Here is a 21462-nt window from a genome sequence, read left to right as displayed (position 1 = left end):
ATGGAGTTCACGTGGCTGTATTCCCTATGCCAATGCATGTTATCTTTATCTATAATTGTGGTGAGCGTGCGGCTTTGCATGGCAGTCACCAGCAAGGGCACGATGGCTGATGTCCAAGACGGATCCCAGATTGCCAGGCCCCAGCCTGGGAGTGTTTCATGCTGTCTTCGACTGTGTCTGGGTTGCGTCGGAGCCATAGGAGGTGCAGCAGGACTCCCTCTGAACGTGTTACTCAACCTGCGAAGCTCCCAGTGTTTGTACACCTGCATAACCCTTGTGTGTTGCCCTATGATGGTCAGGCAGTTTACAATGTTCCTGTTGGTACTGCTTACCCTGGACACCCACCTATACCATCGTTTGGCAGACAGGTGAGCGTAACAGTTTGATCAGTAGAGGAAAAAGGACACAAGTTTTCAATTTCAGTTTCAAAGTTTAAGCAGACACACACACACACACACACGCACACACACACACAACAAAAAATACACAAAAGCAGACATTTCTTATATAAGACTCATTTTCAAAGTAAAATAAAACTTCAAAAATGAAAAGAGTGGTTTAATACATTTTTGTATATGTGTGGGAAAGGGTGAATATGTGGGTGGCAAGAGTCAACCAAGATTTGTAAGCATGCTTTTAGCAAAAATGAGAGAAAGAAATCAATATAAGTGCAAAAGGGGGAAAAAAAAGTCAAGGCACACCTTTGTATGTAGTAAAACAACCTGTTTGTTCAGTGCTCATAAAGATGTTCTTATTGCGAACTGCTTGTGATGCGATGTGAGTGATGGTGAGTAAATATCAATTGGCTCCAAGGCTCTTAGATGTTTGATTGACAGTGACCCACAAATTCGGACTTGAATGGAAAATCAGAAATTCATTTTAGACTGAAAATACTTTCTTCAAAGATGTACGGCGTGCCATTTTGTATTTTTGGAGTTGGTGGTAGACAGGAGTCAGTTAGGAACAATCATCTTGGTGATGTCCTAATTTCTTATCAAGTACTATTGAGTCTCAGTATTAACTCCACGCTAATATGTTGTTGTTGTTTTTCATGTCTTTGGATGCCAGATACTCCACAGTGGTCACTCGTCAGCGAACTCTGGGTGTAGTTCTGTTGTGCTGGGTGGCCTCTGTTCTCTCCTCCTTTGCTCAGTTCATCGGCACAGATGTCCTCAACGCCAGCACGAGCAGTACGGACCCAGGCACAGTGGGTCTTGAGTTGGATGGTAACTGGACAACTTCTTCACCCCATCTTACCTCTTCCCCACCCCCTAAGTATGACGTCAAAGTCATTGGGAAGTACCTTCCATACGGAGGCTTCTTGTCAAAATTTTATGTGGAGGACATGAGCAACTTTACCTATGCTGAGATTCACAGCAGCCACTGGACACTCTGTGCTCCTGACACTATTCTCAGTCCCCAATTCTTGGTCTATGTTCACGGGATGACGGCATTTATCCTCCCCTTGCTTTGGCTCCTGGCCATTTACATTGACCTGCTATGCATGAAGCAGAGGAAGACTCCTTTTAGTCATGCAGATCCCCCAAAACATGACTCCTGCTTGGCCCGCTCCCTGGCCCTCTCCCTCTCCCTTTTAGTTCTGCTGTGCCTGCCACTCCACATTATCCACACTCTCCTGCTTTTTACCCCGAGTACTTATGTTCCTCACTGGGTTCGTATATTTGCCTTGTTCCTCTTCCAGCTCTACAGTCTTGTGCCCCAGATCCTTTTCACTCCTCCTAGGAAACACATGGGGGGAGAACAGGCATCATTCCCTCTAACTGTTACCAACCTTCCACCTGCAGTAGCCCAGTCCAGAGGGAAATCTGTACGTATAGCACTGTGTGAGGCGATGCAGGCAGCTCCATGGTCTTCAGCCAAACACTCCCTTAAAGCCAAAGTGTGCCCAGAGGTCTAAATTCTTGGAAGATCTGGGCTATTGTTCACAGCAGATAGAGCAACATTCCCTCCATGTTTCGTGTGCGTAAAAAATAGTTAGTATTGGAAACAAATGACCTGTGGACTGAAGAAATGTGGCATATTTCTGTTTGTTGCTGGCTTTTAAGCAATCTGCAACCTTGTATACACACATAATGCATAACTAGCAAATGATCAGGCCAGTTAATTATCAGGTCCCACACCAAATGTCAGTGAGAAAATTAAGTCTCTAGGTGATAACTACTATCCTGATCACAGATGTCTGTTTTCTTTGACTGCTCTTCCTATGGGTCTTATTCTAAGCCTGCTTTAAATCTCTACTAAGCCAACCACCAGTAATGTAGATATATGAGTGACAGCATTTAATTAAACCTTCAGTAGTGGTCTAGAGAGAAGGTGGGAGTGTAAGGAAAACATAATTAACCTGGTTATGACACAATTTTCATGGCTGCTTTGATTAAACTTGTAAATACAATACGATTCTCTCTTGTAATAAAAAGGTCCTTATTCACACTAATTGGATTGTTCATCTTGAAGCATGTTAGTATTAAGAAATCAGTGATGGAGAAAACAGTAGCAATCCATCTCCCTCTGCATAGGACATATGTATGACAGTGAACATGCCATTTACATTAGGGTGACCAACTGTCCTCTTTTTTGCACTTGTTGACTTGTAAAAACCTATATGACATTTTTTATTTCACCATTCATTATTGAAGTTTTTCTTGGCTGGGCCAAGTGTTCTCTTTTTTGGAAATCAAAATATGGTCACCCTAATTTACATTTCCCCCCTGTTTCTCATGATCATAGTCCTGCTCTGTCTCTCCAGCTTTCTATAGACCTTGTGCCTATTTTTTATTCATTTTCTCACTTTTCAAATCCTTCAGCACTTTCAGTTTTATCTTAATGTATTCAGAAAATACACAGACTGGTATGCTTCATGTCATTGCAAAAAAAAAAAAAAACACCTTTCCCTGGAACACATTATTGACAAAGAAATGTAGTAAAGTCTGGGGTAAAAAAATATCACTCAGTGAAGAATTAAATTTCTCCAGCTTCCCTGGCACAGGTGCATATTCAATTGTTTTGCCTGCTTGGAAGCTCCCTACTTCCTGATTATACGCAGCTTGGAAACTTCAGTAACCTGCGCTTCAAGCTACTCTGTCACCTCTTTGCCATGCTAGGGTCGCTGGTGAAACCAAAGAGAAAGGACTGATACAATCATGCATGTTGGCAGTAAAATAAAATTACTTTTTTTCCTTTTGAACTGAAGTCAAATATTAGCTGCAAATTGTAAAAATGAAATATGACTCTCACAAATGGGAAATTCTCTGATGTGAACCCGTTCCAGGGGATTAATTTGTGAAACCAACGTCAGAGAAAAGCTATATGAGTTATTCATACTTTTTCCTGTCATATTATTAGCCATATTTTGGTACATTCACTGCGTGCCATAAATAGAATTATGGATTAAGAACTGATGGCTTGTTACTTTCCACTTTTTCGATTTTTATGTTTTTCGATTTGATAATCACCCTCCACGATCACAGTGGTGGTCGTATTGCTTTCAGAAATACCATATGAATTGTGTTATAAGTATGTCCAGCCTAGTTTCCCAGAAAGCCTACCCAGCCAACAGTCAATGCTGTGAATTTCCGTGTGATTATGAGGACTCTATAGGGGAACGCAAACACAACTGTGAACTAAAAAGTTTACTTTTTGTAGAGTTTTATTTTTTCTTTCTCCCCTCTGTGAGGACGAGCAGAAATATCAGCATCAAACAACCAACAAAGACAACCAGACTGAGTGCTGTGTATCCCACAGGAAAACAAACAGATGAAACCTTTGTTTGAAGGACACACACTTCTGTTTTTTAAGACATAAAAAAGGGGCAATATTCTCAGTTTTATTACTCATCGACCACAGTGAGTTTGATAGTAAGCGCTTCCAGTGGTACTGTTGCGTCATCATAAACTCAAGATATGTCTAGTTTCGACTGAATTGTTTGCTGGCCAGAGTGTCAACTCATGCTGGTAGCGCCTGGCAAGTCCATTACTTTGATTGCCGTTTGACAATCTGTCTTTATGACAGGCGACCAAGGAGCTTTGCCATCGATAGAAGAAAACACATCGATCTATCACCCTGCGACCTCCAGCAGCTTTCAAATCTAGCCCTGCACACAGATGGACATGTTGAGTGCTTCCCGACAGAATCGGGTATTGATTGCGTGAAAGTTAATGGCAGAGTCATATTTTTCTGCGTGCGTCTGAATCAACCCTCCTGTCACCTTTTCTTGCCTGCTATCTGCTCTCATGATTCATTAGCACTGCCACACAAGCATCTGTTTTGTTTATTCTGAAAGAGCTGCCAGTTTTAACCGGCTCCGCTGCCTTCATCTTTATCTTCCCACCTATAACGCCACTATTCCCCATTGATCTAATCATATGCTACATCTCCTGTTCTGCATTCACAGGATTTCAAAATCAGTACCAGCTAATTATGCAGTAAACACCCTTCGCCCCCAGCCTCTCCCAAAAAGAAAAAAAAAAAAACAGTCTGATACCCGAAGTTATTTTTGGATTCTTTTTTTATTTTGTCGTGCTTTGTATCTTTCCCCTATAAAGAAATAGTTAGCTATATATCAACAATGACACATGGACGGTAAAATCAACAAGAGTGAAAGACAGGAGAAGAGACAACTAGGCACAGGAGACAAAGAGAGAGAAAGACTGGGAAAGAGAGGAAAGATAAGAGGAAAAGAGTGAAAAATGACAGCAATTTCTCTACAGTAGAACCAAAACAAACCATGGGAAGTGTACATTTCTTTAACATTTACAAGTATAATAATAACAACGGCAATAATAATAACAGTAACAACAATCATAATTGTTCAAATAATAATAATAATTAATAGAAAATCAATAAGACCTCTGGTTTCTCATAAAGACAAATGTTTTTTTTTTATTCTTTTCTTCATTTTCTTTAAAGATCACTGGACAGTAGTTTGTTCGGCTTTGCACCTCTATAGGCTAGTATTCTGTGTTAGTATAGTTGCTCATAATGCGTTTCAGTAGTAAACTGTTTTCTTATTTCTTAAAAGTTTAATTTAATTTATGTCGAAGTTCTTTTTTATACAAACAAGGAATTCAGAGATATGTATACTGTCAACGTGTTTTACTGTACGTATGAATGTGTGCATGTATCTGCATATGTGTTTGAGCATTCAGGGAAAAAAGCCTTCTATTTTACTCTCTCGTTCAGTCCTTTCACTCTGATTCTTCTTGGCCCTCTTATTAAGAGTTTTAAACCTTTTTATCCTCTTAATGACATTCTAAAATAATTATACTTTTCTTTAATGCCTTAGCAAGTCATATTCCTTTCTTCTTTCTCAGGAACGCAGCCCAATACTAATCCTTTCATTATTAGGAGCCAACAAAGAAGAAGTGATAGAGGGAGAGACATACAGAGACAACGAGAGATATACGAGTAAGGGGAGAGGATTGTAACAGGTGAACGCAAAGCAAATTAAAAGAGGACCACATTTCCTCCACTGTCGCAGTGAGAGGGGAAAAATAACACTAAAAGATGCTTCTTTTTTTTTTCTTTTTACAAATTGGCAGGCCACCCAACAAGGATAGCAAAACAGGACAGTTAGTTTGTTCATAAAGTATGGATACTTCCTGGGACTCAGTTTAGTTTTGTTAGGGAATTATATATTAGCTAAGCTGTGTAGCCAAGATGGTTTGGCAATTTAAAAAAAAAAAATCCATTTTCAAGCATCAAGCACTCAGAAGCTCCTGGTCAACTCTCTCTCTCTCCCCTTTGTCCTCTCTCCCTTCTCACACAGTGCTCCCACTGTCTCCGTCAGTTAAAAAATTGAGCTTTGTGAAATGGATTCTTCTATTCTCCAGGCGGGGAATTATAGCAGTCATCTGCCTCTAATTCCCTTTCCACTTTGGCGGCTGCACAGGCAGAGTGCCGGTTTTCTTTGTGCTCCCCGTTTCCCTCTCAATCAAAATAATTATGGCATCATTTCGCTTTTGTCTACATTCACCTAACTCTGTGGCCTCACCCTCTCTCCCTTTCTCACTCCCTATATTTTCCCCAGTTTCTCCAGCTTACAGTATATGGCACAGTCGTTAATGGCTGGTGGGTCTAGAGGCTCTCTTTTCTCAGTCTGTCTCCTAGTTTATGTCTGTTTACAGGATGTATATGGAGTGGACTGGAACAGGATGGATTGGCTGTGTGCGGTATCTGTATACAGTCGTTTTCAGAAGGCTGCCTCTTATGGCGCATTGTATTTTGTGTTTGTGTGTGTGTGCGTGCGTGTGTGTGTATACTGTATATAAGGTGGGACACAAGGACAGGAAGGGGGAAAGGGTATGAGGTCAGAAGAAAAGGGAATAGGGAAGGAGAAGGGCTACAGTAGGTACTCCTTCTTGCCCTGGCTGGCGTCGTTCCCATTGAGGAAGGCCTCTTGCACTTCACCATGTTCATCCAACCCACTGGCCTCATGGGTAAGATAGGAACCTGAGTGAACAGAAAGAGAGCAGGGGACAGAGAGAGAGAGGACAAGAGGGAGATTGTAGGGGGAAGGTTAGGCGGCAAAGCGTCATGATCATTGTAGTGCCATGCAGCAAAATCAAACCAGTCAGTGCTAATATTACTCCGTAGCATACCTTTGACTGATTAATTCATTAGTTAACTGATTGTTAGGTCAATACCAGGCAAGAATTGGCTCTCGTGTACGGTATGAGCCTACCAGCAGAAATCAGAGTTGGCGAATGGATGCGTGAATAGAAGAGTCACAAGGAGAGGAGGTAATAGAGGGAGGATAATAGAAGATAATAGAGAATAAAAGACAGGGAGGGAAGAGAGATTGGCAGAAAAGGGTGGAGGGAAAGTTAGGTGCAAGAGAACAATGGCACGTTTGCGTCACTCAGAAAACCCATTAAACTCATTTTACCACCCCTCAGGTCTGTATGATTAATGAATCTGTGTAGTACAACTTGTAGAGAGCAAGAACCACTCAAGTCATCTTCATGCTGGAGTGTCCCTTCACTCCACGGGTGACTGACATCCTTATTCGTTGCACCACAGAGGTTGACTGGCATGTTGACAGTCACAAGGGACCAAGACGAAGCCCTAATACCCTGTCTCAACACTGATTGGTTGTAATGGTCCTGTCTTCATGCTGATTGGCGGTCAAGCCATACTGACTGTTGACTGACGGTGTGTCTAGCCATAGGGTAAGTTACCCTGGTCGCAGCCTGCTGCACTATTCCTAGATCATTTCTTGGCAGCTTTAGTGCATAGTACGTGGCTGCCAACAGAGGGCACTTAAAAAGATAGGGAACGCGGCGACTCTGCTTTAATAGATGAGCCTTGATACACTAACATGTAGTCATAAAACACTGGGGACCACACCTACATTTCCCACCCAACCTTTTCTCTTCCAAGGTTGTTTATCACAGACAGTGCCTGGCTGGAGAGGAGCATCCTGTCCTGCATGCTTTCTGCTGACAATTTTACACAGAGTTTCACAGACTCTGAGTGTAACTAGAATCCAATAATATTTTCACAGCGCGTTAAGTCAGAAAGTTGAGAAATGAGAAAACATGCCTGTGGAAATTTGATAAAATACCCCGATTCCCAAAAATGTGAGGTATGCTTGTGAGAGTAACTTTTGTGTCACCTGATATGTGAATTTGAGTGTGTCTGTGGATTACCTTTCTGTCGGACAGAGCACCAGATGGTGACAATGAGGACACAGATGACAGTGAAAACCAGCAGCGCCAAAACACCACCTATCACTGCGTAGGGTACTGCACTGTGAGTCTCCACCACTGCACCAGGATCTGAGGAAGAGCAAGAAAGACAAATAGTGTGTGTGGGTAGACTGCATAAAGGGAAATGTTGAGAAAAAGGAAAAGAAAAGTGCTGGCAAAGAAACTGAGGGGAAAAAAAGAGAGAAATGGATCAAAAATGAAAGCAGGCGAGATAAAAGAGAAAGAAAGGCAGCACATTCCATCAGCTTGGAAGAGGGAGCAAGACACGAGAAAAGCGAAGTCGATATCTTCAGCCGAACTTGCATTATCACCTTTCATAACCCCCCCACTCACTCCACAGAATGCCAGACAGTCAAAATGAGTGAGAAAAGGGTGAAGAAATGAGGAGACTGAATAAAGGAATAAGTAGCCTATGTCAGCCACTGCAAAACCACTCCATTCAGGAACCTGTCAAGAGTACAATGCATTTTGAATGAGAGAAACTGTGTTTACACCTCAAGCAGTGCAGTCGTCAGAAATGAAACCAAACATTTCACCGCAAAATGAGTTAAGTGAGCTCAAAACCTGGAAAAAGACAAATTATGTGAAAATTTGCAGTATAAAGTTGCAGTTGTGGTAAGAAATAATGACGGCTAAAATGAGAAATGATGAAAGAAGTGCATGTTAGTATTGAAAAGATTTGTCATTTGATATCTGATCGGTCAATCAATCAAACAGTCAAATGACAGAAAATGAAAATAGAAGAATTTGTTAAGTCACACACACTCTCTCTCTCTCACACACACACACACGATTAGTGCTCTGAGATGTCATGCTCCCCTTTAAGCATCCATCCATTCCATCCATTCGCTTCCGCTTATCCTTTTCAGGGTCGCGGGGGGCACTGGAGCCTATCCCAGCTGTCATAGGGCGAGAGGCGGGGTACACCCTGGACAGGTCGCCAGTCTGTCGCAAGGCTAACACACAGGGACAAACAACCATTCGCACTCACATTCATTTGCACATTCACACCTAGTGACAATTTGGGTTATCCAATTAACCTATCCCCACAAGCTGCATGTCTTTGGACGGTGGGAGGAAGCCGGAGTACCCGGAGGGAACCCACGCAGACACGGGGAGAACATGCAAACTCCACACAGAAAGACCCCGGCCTGATGGTGGAATTGAACTCAGGACCTTCTTGCTGTGCGGCAACAGTGCTAACCACCGTGCCACCGTGTTGCCCTTTAAGCAGTTTGTCAAAATTAAGATTACTCAAAAGTCAAAAGCTTTATTGTTAGTTGCACCTGTTGCAGATCATTTAGCTAAACCCAAAGGAAATGATTGTGTTTATGTGTGTCTTTATACAATTTCAGTAGTACATCCTGGCAAAACAACAACAAAAAAAGACACTCAGGTATTTACATGCACAGATGCAGAGATAGAGAGAATTAAGATAATTGGAATCAGCCTTGTTTCTCCTGAATTTACAGGACAGCTCTAATTATCCACCAGAGAGCTAACTTTAAATGTGTGCTTCTTGCAAGGATGTGAATTGTTCTTCACTGGATGGAGAAAAGGCCCCCTGACTCCCACATTGGCACAAAGAAACATTTTTTAGTTTTGAGCACTAATGAACCTATGTGCTGTTGCATTTTTACAGAACATAATAAAGCAAAATAAGCTAGGAGTGTGTTAGGTTTTGTATTGTTGATTGTCATTTATGCTTAGAAATATTTAACCATATATGCTTAGAGGTGTATAATCAATTGTGTAGTGATAGGATGTGTGATCTTTAGCAGGCTGCAAAGGCTTGGTGTGCATTGGAATGCACACCTACATCCTGGGAGCATGGGAAGAGGTCGTACCTTGTTTTATTGTTTTATGGTAGGATAAACGTGGCTATATCTGTTTTAGGCTAAGTGCCTTTTGTTTAGATGAACTGTTGGACTTCCAGACCAGCAGGTTTAGGGAAGTCATTAATGGGGTCACACTCTGACCCCCCCCCCCACACACACACACACACACACAGGCAAGGTACTTTTTGTTTGTATGTAGATGTCATATGTTAAGGAACCTATGCATATTCATGTCAAAGTTAATAACCACTTACTCTTTCATTTTTCCATTTTTAGTACATACATTAATACACCCAACACTTTGTTAGGTACACCTTGCTAGTACTTGGTTGAATTGGTTTTCTTTAAGAACTGTCTTTAATTCTTATGGCATAGATTCAACTGGGTGCTAAAAACGTTCCATAGATATTTTGGGTTATGATCTATTGGATTAAGATCCCGTGACTGGGCAGGCCATTTGAGTACAGTGGACTTAGGGAGATGATTTGAGCTTTGTGACATGGTATGGTGTACTGCTGGATGCATCAGAAACATCAGAAGGTGGTGACACAGTGGTCATAAAGGGATGGAGTTGGTCAGCAACAATACTCAGATAGGCTTTGGTGTTTAAACATGTTCATTTGGTACTACTGGGCCCAAGTTGTTTTAAAGAAATATTCCACACTCCATTAAACCACTACACCAGGAGACTGAGCCACTGATACGAGACAGGTTGGATCCATGCTTACACCACATTCTGTCGCAGCAGAAATCGAGACTCATCAGACATGCCAAATTGTAGCTGGTAGGAATTACACCCAGTGGGAACCACTTCTTCTGCTTTAGCCCATCTGCTTCAAGGTTGTATGTGTTGTGCATTCAGAGACGCTCTTCTGCACACCTTCGTTGTAACAGGTAGTTATTTGGGTTACTATTGAGTTCCTGTCCTCTTGATGCACTCTGGCCATTCTCCTTTGACCTCTGGCACCAATAAGGCATTTTCTCAGAAAGATATTTTCTCTTTTTTGGATGATTCTCTGTGAACCCTAGAGATGATTGTGTGTGAAAATCCCAGTCGGTGGTTTCTGAAATACTCAGACCAGCCTATTTGGCACCACCAACCATGATCAAAGTCACTCAAATCACCTTTCTTCTCCATTTTCATGCTCTCTTTCATTCAGCAGGTTGTCTAGATCATGTCTAGAATGCCTAAATTAATTGTGCTACTGCTGTGTGATTGTCTGATTAGATGCTAAAACAAGGAGTTGGACAGGTGTACCTAACAAAATCACCAGTGAATGTATGGATTTATGTCTATGATGAATATCCTCTCATGGGTATACTCTATTTAGTGGTATAAGACTTTTTTAGTTCATAAATATGTACTTGTGTCATATTATCACAACATACCATTACACCATCCACTGGACTCCAAATGCAACTTCTTTTAATCCTGCTGATGCTTTTAGTGGCATATTGCAAATGAATCACAGAAATAGTTTTTGTCTGCTCTTTGACATGGTATTACTAGCATGTATAAAATATAACTCATAAGTGTTGCAGATGAAGCCCATGCATCTCTGTCTTGCTTTGTCTGTGTTGTCTCGTTCTTTGTTGTTGTGAAAAAATTAATAAAACATATGTCTTTGAGTCTGGACTTGTGTCTGAGTTGCGGGCGATAACAAAAGCCTTTTGATGGGCTGAGTCAGTGTAAGAGCTGGTAAAGCCAACAGAATGCAAGGACACAGAGTTATTGATGCAGATCTTGAACCTTGATAGAGCGGAATTAAAACATGAATCATTAATACAGTGCTAACAGATAGATATCAGCAGAAGAAGAGAGACTTGTGGGAGAGGTGAAAGAAAAGAAGAGAAAGGAGAAAACTGAGGATCAATGACTTAAAAAAAAATCCTTTCTCTACATGCATCTCTTGGACAAATGTCTTACTGAGCAACTTGCATCACTTTTCTGGTTTTGTGGATGACAAAAGACTTGCATCTATATTTATTACTTAAATGAATATTAGTTATTTGAGGACACACAGTGAGAATAAGGAATATTTCTTAGGAGCCAAAGAAAAGCAAAACAAAAGAAAAAACAGGTATACTCAAGAGATCTGTCTTTATCTCCAAAAATATGTTGTTAATCCTCAGTGGCCCAAAGCACCACGGGAAATGACTGACTAAAAAAAATAGTTGTTTCCCTAAGGAGTCCTTATGATACACCACATTGAATAAACATCCACAAAACTGTCCAAATAGAAACTTTCTTAAGACCCTTTATGACATCTCCACACATGCCCAGCAGGTGAACAACCTCTACCTGTCACGGATAGTGACAGAGGCAACAGCAGAACAAGAAGAATGCTCCTGTTCTCTTTGCTTCATCTTTCCTTTTAAAAAAAACAGAGAGCAGACAGAGAGGAGCTGAAGGTGTGGAAAGCAGGACGAAAACAGTGAGCATGTGCTTTTGTGAGTGAATGAGATAATTAGATTCTGTAGACGAAAAAAGATACGGCGTACTGAATGAGAGTGTGCAGTTATAAATATGCACACAGCAACCATGCTTATAGCTGCAGCGTAACACTCATCTGAGCAAATATGATTACAAACACCTGGATCCCTGATCTTTTCTACTTTCATGCTCTCCTTCTCTCTTTTGATGTACATTTGTGAGTCTGTGTGTGTATAAGCAGATAAAGGTTTGTGTAGCACCTTCTGATCCTGCCATAGGCTAACATTAGTCAGCTTAAAACTAGGTGTGTTGCTAACTGTTAATGCAGATTCATTAACGGTAAAAAAAACAGCACCATGGAATCCTGCTTAGGCCACACACACACACACACACACACACACACACACACACACACACACACACGTGTAAAAATGCTGACTGGGCAATGAGCGCATGTCGGGGGGAGCATCAAAGAGCTAGTGATGAGAGAAGAGAGAATAGATGGTTGCGCATGGTGCATACCCAAGCGTCTGCAGGCGGGTCGCTCATGTGGATGCAGGGCAAAGGAAGGTTGCAGCAGTACAGTGTGTGCGACTGCATGTGTGAGTGGAGGGAGGTGGAGTATAGGTAGGGCGGTGGAGGACACCATTGGAGAGAAGGAAATGACAGGGCGAGAGATGCAGCGACTATGACCTGCAAGAGCTGGGTCACAAGAACGACTAGGGAGAAACCCAAGAGAGATTAGGCACTCTGTCTTCTATCTACATTTGTGAATACATTTTATATATATTTATAATGTGTGTGTGTGTGTGTGTGTGTGTGTGTGTGTGTGTGTGTGTGTGTGTATATATATATATTTTTTTTTTGGCAGTTTAGCTTAAATTATGGGACAAAAAGAATGGTAACCCGTAACTGTGAAAAGTCTTCAGTGTAATCCATGTAGCACTGCATCACAGTGCCATGGGAAATGTGGAGGGACAATGAATAGGGCTGAAATCCTGCAATTAAATGACAATCCACTTGAACACCTTAGTAATGGCCACAATGAAAGAGATAGAATGTATAGAAAGCATGAGGCTTTCAGTGGCAACAACAAGTACTGCTACTTTGATGTGGACAACTGCTCAAAGGGATTATAGTCTACTAATTATACTGTTCTTTGGCTCCATGTTTAAAAATACAAAAAATTTTCTGTAGTAAATCCATAATAAATTTTAAAAGGTAAGCTAGAAAAAAAAACCCTAAACTTAAGTATAGTCATTTTGGAGAAAAGAATTAGGCTAACCCAGATGTGATCTCTTCCTTGCAGGTCATAGTTATCTGTTTTCCCATTGGGGTGCAGCAAAGCCAGAAAAGAAAGATATGCATGTGTGTTACCTTCTGGATCCAGGGCCAAGGTGGGTGGTAGGAGGGTTGGGGTGGTAGAATGGGAGGTGATTGGTGGGGTGGTAGGAGTAGGAGTGGAAGGGACCATGGTAGTGACAGACACATTATCTACAGGCAGACAGGGAATGGGATAAACACAGACATACAAATACAACACAGAGGGACATTTTAAAAGGTGTTTTGTAGTAAAGTTAGTACTGGATGTAAAACATGACACATGCTTCTTTCGTTTCTGTGGCTGCAGTTGTTTCAAACACTAAAATATCAACATTAGTAATCATTTTCCCCCAAAATGTATGCAGATTTCAAGAAGAAATATATTCTGACCCATGAAAAGTGATAAACAAACACATTACCAATGTTCTTTGGCAGGTTATATACCAGCTAAGGAGGTTAAAGATGCTCATGATGTGAAAAACATGCTTTAAAGTGGCAGCTGATGAGAATTACACCTGGCAGACTGGCATTCATCTGTGAAGCAATTGGAATATATAGGAACACATTCTCTATCACTGACACATTTTCTATGGTACAATGGCAGGAGAGACAGAGACATTGTCTGTGACAGATGCATTCCCAATAGAACAGTGCCATGCAGGGAATGTCTCATTCAATGCTGAACAATAGCTTGGATCTTGACACATTCTCCAAATCAATGGCTAAGACACAATGGTAGGTAGAGAGGTAGAAAAAGACAAGTTCAGTGCTGTTAAAGATAAAAAATAATGGCTGACAAGAACTAAAAGGGAGATGGTGGCGTGAGTGTGTGTGCATCAGCACTTTCAGAATGAATAATACGCCACTTCATCAGACAATTTATATAAAACTGCAACATGCAAGGAAGTCTATGTGCTCAGTGTAGGGCACACACACACACACACACACACACACACACACACACACACACACACACACACACACACACACACACACACACACACACACACACACACACTGAAGTTATTTTGTAATAGAGGAAAATGCACTTGTGCATGAAAACACGCATACTCAGTGTACATGTCCTTATACACAAATGCCTAATTGCACACACACATGCACACAAGCTGCCCTTTCTGTTCAGGAGTAATTTATTGGTAAGTATTCCTCTGTCTCTTCTCTCTTTCTCCCACCGGCCCTGAGATCATCAATCTCTTTTTGCACTCCTCTTATGTCAGCACAATACCTCCCCCACTACTGCCTTTTTTCCCTTTCTTCAAGACTAGCCTTGGTGTTCTCTTGTGTTCGTGACTTACATGATGCATAATGTATTTTGTGCAAAAGATGAAGAGTTATCTGCGGGAAAAATAAAGTAAAATGGAGAGTGGAACAAATCGAATTTGATAGAAAATAGAATTTACTTAAATCTCTCTTTAGTGTATGAGTTGCTGTATGTTATATGCTTTTGTATGTGTGTGTGGATGCATGTAGATTTCATTTGAGCCTAAGAGCGGAAGATTAATTGCTGAGGTCACTGCACCAATTAACTGGTCGCTGATTAATTTCTTTTGACTATCATGAAAAAATAAATGTTCCCCGCTCACTATTTTAAACTTTTTTCTTATTTTTTTCAGTCTCACTCATCTTTTCTTCTTTCTTTATCAACAAAACTCTTTTTTTCCCTCACCCTCGCTCCCCAACCCATTTTGTCCACTTCTCCACTTCCCTTCATTTGGCTGCCTCAGCTGGCTCTCTGGTTTCATTCCTCTGTGACTGCGTTCCCTCACTGCCTCTCTTCAACTTAATTAAGGAGAATGCCATACAGCTGTCGTTCTCTTGGCCGATAGCGTCCTTTTTCCCCCACATCATATTGTTATTCATTAACACTATACGCCTGCCAATCAGGCACACAGCCCATGTTATTTCGAGGGATGGATGAGGCGGCACTTGCGATAATGACGTTTCTCCTCGTATCTCAGTCTCACAGTAGTGCGCCTGAGGATACGGTACCACCATTTTGGATGAGCCCTGTTATTCTTTCATGTTCAGTGTTCTTTATTTTAAGGGCTTAGCCCAAAGCACTGCTTGTCTAGCCAGTTATCTTTTAGCGCACTGAGTGCTTAGACATTGGTCGAAGGTCCACTACTGTGACCATAAAGGTCGACACTGATTACCTGAAAACTCATAGAAAATTTACTTGGATGTCAGGTGCATTGTCACAAGTGAAAGAAAATAGCACTGAAGCTTTTCTTTTTTAAAACTAAAACGACTCGGCTTTATCTCAGTCTAGCTTCTTCGGCCCCCTGCCTCTAACCTTTTTACACTTTCCTTCTCATTCTATTTTTTTTGAAAGTCTCTCTTCATTAAGTGGAGGTCTGTTTTTTTTTTCATTCCAATTACCCTGACGGCTCATTACAACAGTCGAGGAGACAGACTAATCCCTGGTCACCTAATATCCTTCTCTATCTCACCGTGTACCCACCCTTTCATCTTTTTGTCCCTTGCTTTGCTTTCCATGCAACTTTCTGTAAATCAGTTTCCAGTTTGCATTCTTCCCACTGTTCGCTTCTTTCTGTATTTCACAGAAACGAGCACCCTCACATGCATACACGTGCATGCACATGTGTTAAGTATATGAAAACTATAATACTTATTTCCCCAAGATGGAGAGAGACATTTCTCTCTCTCTCCATCTTGCACACTCTCTCATGCAATTCAATTCTAATAGGTTTTATTGGCTTGGCGATTCATCTGAGTGCAGCAACTAAGTTCAATTACATAAGGAAGCCCTTTGGGCTTTCACCAGACAATCAACAACATTCTCCTCCCCGTCACAGGCACTCACATGCTCATGCATCTTTGCGCATACACATAAAAAAAAAAAATCCAATTTCTACTTAACAATGGTGGCACAGAGATGAAACACCCAACAGAGGCCACATCCTTTTAGGATTTTACAGATACTCGCTCCGAGACTGTGTGTTTGTGTGCGTGTGCCTTTGCTTTCTCATTCTTTCGAAATTTCTCACATTTACATCAATAGTGGCCTCCTGAATGCTGCAGAAAGTTAATTTCATTGTTTTAATTTGTTCACACACCTACATGCACAGCAACAGGAAATATCTCACTCTCTCTAAATCAAGGCTTCTTAAAGTGTGTCAATTAAGGAAATCAGCATGAATTAAGAGCCATAACAGAAAAATGCAGACATCACACACGGGTAGTTAACGTTTTAATGTGTCTGTTTAGAGGATAGTGGTTTATGTTGGTGATTAATTTCTTCATTTAATTTCAGTAAATCGTTTTTGTGCTGGTTTCTAGCTTTCAAACCAGCACCCTCTGTCCTATTAGGAAGACAGAAACGTGTTTGTGTGTTATGAACACTAGAATAAAAGAGTTAAAAGCACCCACAAGCAACATTAGCTCTAATACTTGAAATACTCAGTTTGTCTTGGGTAAGGTGCTTCCTTGATCACTGTGGACTCACATGAACTGTGATTTAGTACATCTGTGCTCACACCTATTTTGGGTAATATCTATATAAGGTCAGAGATGAAGACCATGTGTGAAAATAGCCATAAACTGTGGAGGAATGAATGTGCAGCCCATATAATGCTACCTAGCCCTCTGATTGGTCCCCGGGCACTCTGAGAAACCTCGCTCTTAAATCATAAACATGCATGTATACAGGAATAAAAATTCAATAACACACACAGAGTAATATGCGGTAGGAATGTGTGACTCGTCCAATAAAGCTCAGCTTCAATGCATCATGTCTTTGCACAACCAAGGCCCTTGGAGAGTTTCCCACCTCTCACTCACGATTCTCCTTGGCTAGCATTAAACCTGCCTCTCTTTGTAAAGTGACAGCACTTAAAGCACCTGCGACAAATCTGAAGCCCTTTTGCCTGAGTTTAAGCTCAGGCTGCAGACCCTGATGGCAGGTAATTCTCGCAGAGGGACGGTTGACACAAAATGAGACATAGAGATGAACAAGTTTCTTTGCACCTGTAACAGAATGGTTTCATTTCTGCTGACTCATACCTTATAACACACATCTTCCATCATCCCCTCTTTGCCTGCATTTCCTCCTCCAGTGCACCCAGGGATTCCCTGTGGGAAGGCTGGGAGCCAGCTAAACTGACATTTCGTGTATTTGACAAGCCGTGGTACTGAATGTTAACCTGCATTCAACCTCCATCGTCCTTCATCTCCCCCTATTCATTTCTCCATCACACCCCCCTACCCCCGTTCCCCCAATCCAACTTCTCACTACTTTACACCCAGTTTGCTCCGTGTCGCCTTCTCAGAGAGCAAGGCCTTCTTCGGTAAAGAGACTGAACTGCAGCTGAACCTAGAATAAGGGGCAGACCGGTGGCCAAGTGAGAAATAGTGATGGTGTTTGAAGAGCAGGGACAGGAAAAGGAAGTGGACAGGAAGTGCTAAAAAGGTGAGAACAGTTGAAAGCACAAGGAAAAAATGACATTGAGGAACAGAATACAGCAAGTTATAATGGGAAAAGGTGAATAACAAGAGTGTTTCAAACAGAAAAAAGAAAATAACCTCAGAGAGATTGAAAAGGTAAAGCATGCGACTACATCAATACACCAGTAAAACTGCATTTCTTTTGATCTGCATAATGCTTTGGGAAGAAGTGAAGATCCTCGCTACAAAATAAGTTAATCATTATTTGAATGAAAGAAACAGATGATGACACCTACTTAAACAATGTGGGTGCTGGAATGAAAGAAAGCACATGCTGCGTAAAATGTTGGAGTTATGATTCATCTTGTGTTTTATAGCATTAAATCCCATCAATTTTATTAGTGATTGGCGACTTTCATTTAGTTTTCAGAAGCTAGCATGTCACCAGCACTATGTTAAATCATCCTTGGTGGCTTATTTACATCAATACAAATGTATAGTAAAGCGTGCATTTAAGTTCTGCGGCATTTACAAAGACACACATATTACCGAAAACATTAGAGCTTGAATTCAATGGATACGTTTGACATTTCTCAAGAAATAATTTTCACCATATTAGCTGGATTATTAGTTGTGACATTCGGGAAAATCAAGTGCGACTTTCAGTTGCCTACAGATTAATATGATGGTTGCATCAACAACTCTGAGCTCTTTGAGATAAGGTTTAAAACAATCTGCCCAGTGGGTGACTACATTTTTTTTTTTTTTTGAAGTACAGCAACCTACCACTGATACGGGGCACACCGAGAGGACTTAAGAAGCTGATTGCTGAAAATCTATGGTGCAGCACAAAGGAGCTGAAGCTAGGCTTATGTTGTTTATGAGGATTTCCTGTCTTTTATGGATTTTTATTGAGGCCAGATTCCTTGATCTGAAAGTATCATTTTATTCACAAAACGAAAGGATAAGAAAAAAAAGAGCGATATGTCAAATTAACAAGCAGCACAGAGCAACGACATTAAATAAAGAAGATAAATGATGAAATTTGAGGAAAAAATGCCACAGAGGAAAATAAATGGAGACGACTGCTAAGGAAATGGTGAAGTGGAAAAAGACAGAACATTTTCTACAGTGGTGGCAACACACATCAAAGCTCGACATGTCTAACCTTTTTGAATAGAGAAACAGAGAGAACGAAAGAAAGAATAAGTGCGAGAGAAAGGAGAGCTGGTGGTGATGTCATCTTTCATCTTGCCAGTGTTGCCACCCGTGATGTCTGTGGAAAGCTGCCATTACGTGTGTCATCTGATTATTGTACAAAAGTGCACTCGGTGTGGAAAAGAAAGCGATGGCTAGTGCAACAGTGAGAAAGATAGATAGACGAGGGTGCGCTAACTAAAAGCAACCTAAGAATGTTACATAAGATATGATGTCTCAGCCCCCTTCATTCTTCCCACTGCTTCTGATCTTCAAACCAGGTGCTAGAATGACATGACAGGAGCTGCCAGTGGGGGAGTGGGGGGTTAGATCAAAAGGGCAAACCTACTGAGTGACAGTGGTGTGCACGTAATTAGGTCAAACCACAAATGCATTGGATATGAATCCATATAAGCCGCTAATGACGAGCTTGCTTTACAATTCAGCCCTACTGCTGCAGTCTTGTTAAAATTTCACAAATCTTGTTTTGTCCTTATTTGATTGCAAGTTTTACAGAGTTCTTACTCTCTTGGATCACACAACTTTAAACATATTCTTTTCAAATGTACTTCTAAGCCAGAGAGAAAGTTTAGCCAATTTGTCATATTTCCTGAAAAGAAGTGGTGCGAGATATTCATGTGATGTTGCAAGCGGCATCGCTAGCATCGCCTTTTATTAATAAGGGATAACTGCTGTGTTCATTTCCACAGTTGTATGATTGAACTCTGCTAGCAACATTTACACATGTAAAAAAAATATGCTTATTTATTTTGAGCCTTGGTGAAGCTGTTTTAATTCCTCTTCGCCACCCTCCCTTCAAGTCACCCTTTCATTTGATCAGCTGCCCCTCACAAACAGAGGTAGGAAAGTGATGTGCTTTCGCTCAGAGCTGTGGTTACAAATGACCCTAATAAGGATATCAGCTCTCACTGATATGATACAGAGCCACAAGTAGCTGAAACCAAACATTTAGAGCAATCTGATGCCTGAGGTTTCAGCTCAAAGGGATTAATTGGACTTATGCTTACCTCATTATCTGGAAATTTGGCCGTGCTGAACATCTAACAGTGTAATGTGATATATGTATGTGTATATATATATATATATATATACATACACACACGCACACGCACAGTCCTTATTACTGAAAATAAGGACTAGCATAGCAAGTAAGTGGATTAGTAACAAATATGTTTTTTATAAATTACTTTTCAGAGACAGAGTTACAAAGTGCTGTAAAACAAAATAGAATTACATAAAAACTAGAAATAATCACAAAAAATAACAGAAGTTTTAAATATAGTAAAGAGCAACAAAAACACAGAATAAAACAGAAGAAACAAAAGCTGATAATTAAAGCAGGCATTATCAATAAGATCGAATAAAACAGAAACGCTACATAAACAAATAAGTCTTTAGCTGATTTTTTAAAAGAGTTCCAGTTTAAAAAAAATATAACATCTTAATTTCATGGTTTTAGTATGTAGTATGTAGGCTTATCAAAGTCAAAGTCTCTTCATTTGTCTCACTTGGGAGACATTTGCTTTGGACACAGGGGTCACATCGCACTCCACAGTCTTCAATCTTGTGTGCAATAGCTAAGAAACTCTGAACCTGCAATCACAGAATGCTAACAGCGCTAACTGGTAAGTGAGCTGTGTTGAGTTTAAAATCAGAGTTTGGGTTTAAAATCTGTGAAAAGAGACGTTTTCACACTGATTCTTATATATACAGCATGTTTTAAGTGCAACATAGATTCTCCCTTTTTTTCATATGTGCAAGTTCTTAAGCCACGCCTTACTAACATCATACATGAAGCCCTGCTGTAAAGTTACAGCAACCCAGGTGCCGCATCGCTTTGTCGCTCGAATGTGCATATATTCAGTTGGTATGAATAAATGTATAAATGTTTGTATACTTGATTCTAATGTACTGTTAAGTCTGTTTTACACTGATGAAACTGCAGCTACCAGAACACAGAAAACACATCAATAGAATGAATTCCACTTTGATCTGTCGATAAACCAAAGCAATTTCCACATCTCCATTATTAGGCTGTGGAATGGTAACCTTTAATATTTTATTGCATCCAGTTTATATTTTCTTGAGCTCTAAAGCGTGGCTGTCACGTTAGAAACAGACAGCAACATTGAAAGCACACGTGGCGATAAAATAATTAACTTGCTCTTTGTTTTTTCACTCTGCGCACTTAATTCCAAGCTTATTGATTTTTCTGCAGCATTAATCTCTTGTTTTATTTGTGACAGTGTTGCGATTGACTGTTAGATTTTTTTATATTGTTTATAGATTTATATCACTGTTTTATCATCATCACCTTATAATATCTAGTAGGAGGCATTCTCAAAGATCACGTTGTGTGGAAGTGGACTCTTGTGACGCGTGAAATGCCCATCGCGCTGTTGTGATACCAGCTCCAACTGCGATTTGGGGTTTTGTTAAGCCAGCCTGGCTTTGTTGAACTTCCTAGTAGTATACATCTCAGCAGTGTGTTAGAGAA

General features: G+C 40.7%; 2 protein-coding genes across 6 annotated transcripts in view; one reads left to right on the top strand and one right to left on the bottom strand.

Moving 5' to 3' along the window:
• Positions 1–1918, top strand: LOC146564061 (adenosine receptor A1). The gene is made up of 2 exons (XM_085290349.1): positions 1–368; positions 1069–1918. Exons 1-2 carry the CDS (start codon positions 1–3, stop codon positions 1916–1918), a joined length of 1218 nt encoding a protein of 405 aa, XP_085146475.1.
• A 2589-nt stretch (positions 1919–4507) lies between these two features.
• The window catches only part of cadm4 (cell adhesion molecule 4), a 163563-nt gene continuing 146608 nt past the window's right edge, over positions 4508–21462 (bottom strand). For 3 of the 5 annotated variants that reach the window (XM_085291521.1, XM_085291524.1, XM_085291520.1), the window contains exons 7-9: positions 13377–13493; positions 7668–7796; positions 4508–6468 (exon numbers count right to left, since the gene is read on the bottom strand). In XM_085291521.1, the coding sequence (XP_085147647.1) occupies positions 6359–6468; positions 7668–7796; positions 13377–13493 (356 nt within the window). In that variant the 3' untranslated portion in view covers positions 4508–6358. Of the gene's footprint in view, positions 6469–6617; positions 6697–7667; positions 7797–13376; positions 13494–21462 lie in introns of all 5 variants that reach the window. The other 2 variants (XM_085291522.1, XM_085291523.1) reach the window with 2 other exon arrangements.

The sequence above is a fragment of the Mchenga conophoros genome, linkage group LG11, assembly GCF_057382185.1.
Source record: "Mchenga conophoros isolate Kocher_MC1m ecotype Shallow Benthic linkage group LG11, M_conophoros_male_GT1.1, whole genome shotgun sequence".
NCBI lineage: Eukaryota > Metazoa > Chordata > Actinopteri > Cichliformes > Cichlidae > Mchenga > Mchenga conophoros.
The sequence above is the reverse complement of the archived record's forward strand: the minus strand, read 5'-3'. Positions and strand labels throughout refer to the sequence as shown.

Excerpts from the sequence above, each read along its gene's own strand:
- LOC146564061 (XM_085290349.1), top strand. The coding sequence starts at position 1 with ATGGAGTTCACGTGGCTGTATTCCCTATGCCAATGCATGTTATCTTTA. Across the intron at positions 369-1,068 it reads TACCATCGTTTGGCAGACAG|ATACTCCACAGTGGTCACTC; the intron begins GTGAGCGTAACA and ends TTTGGATGCCAG.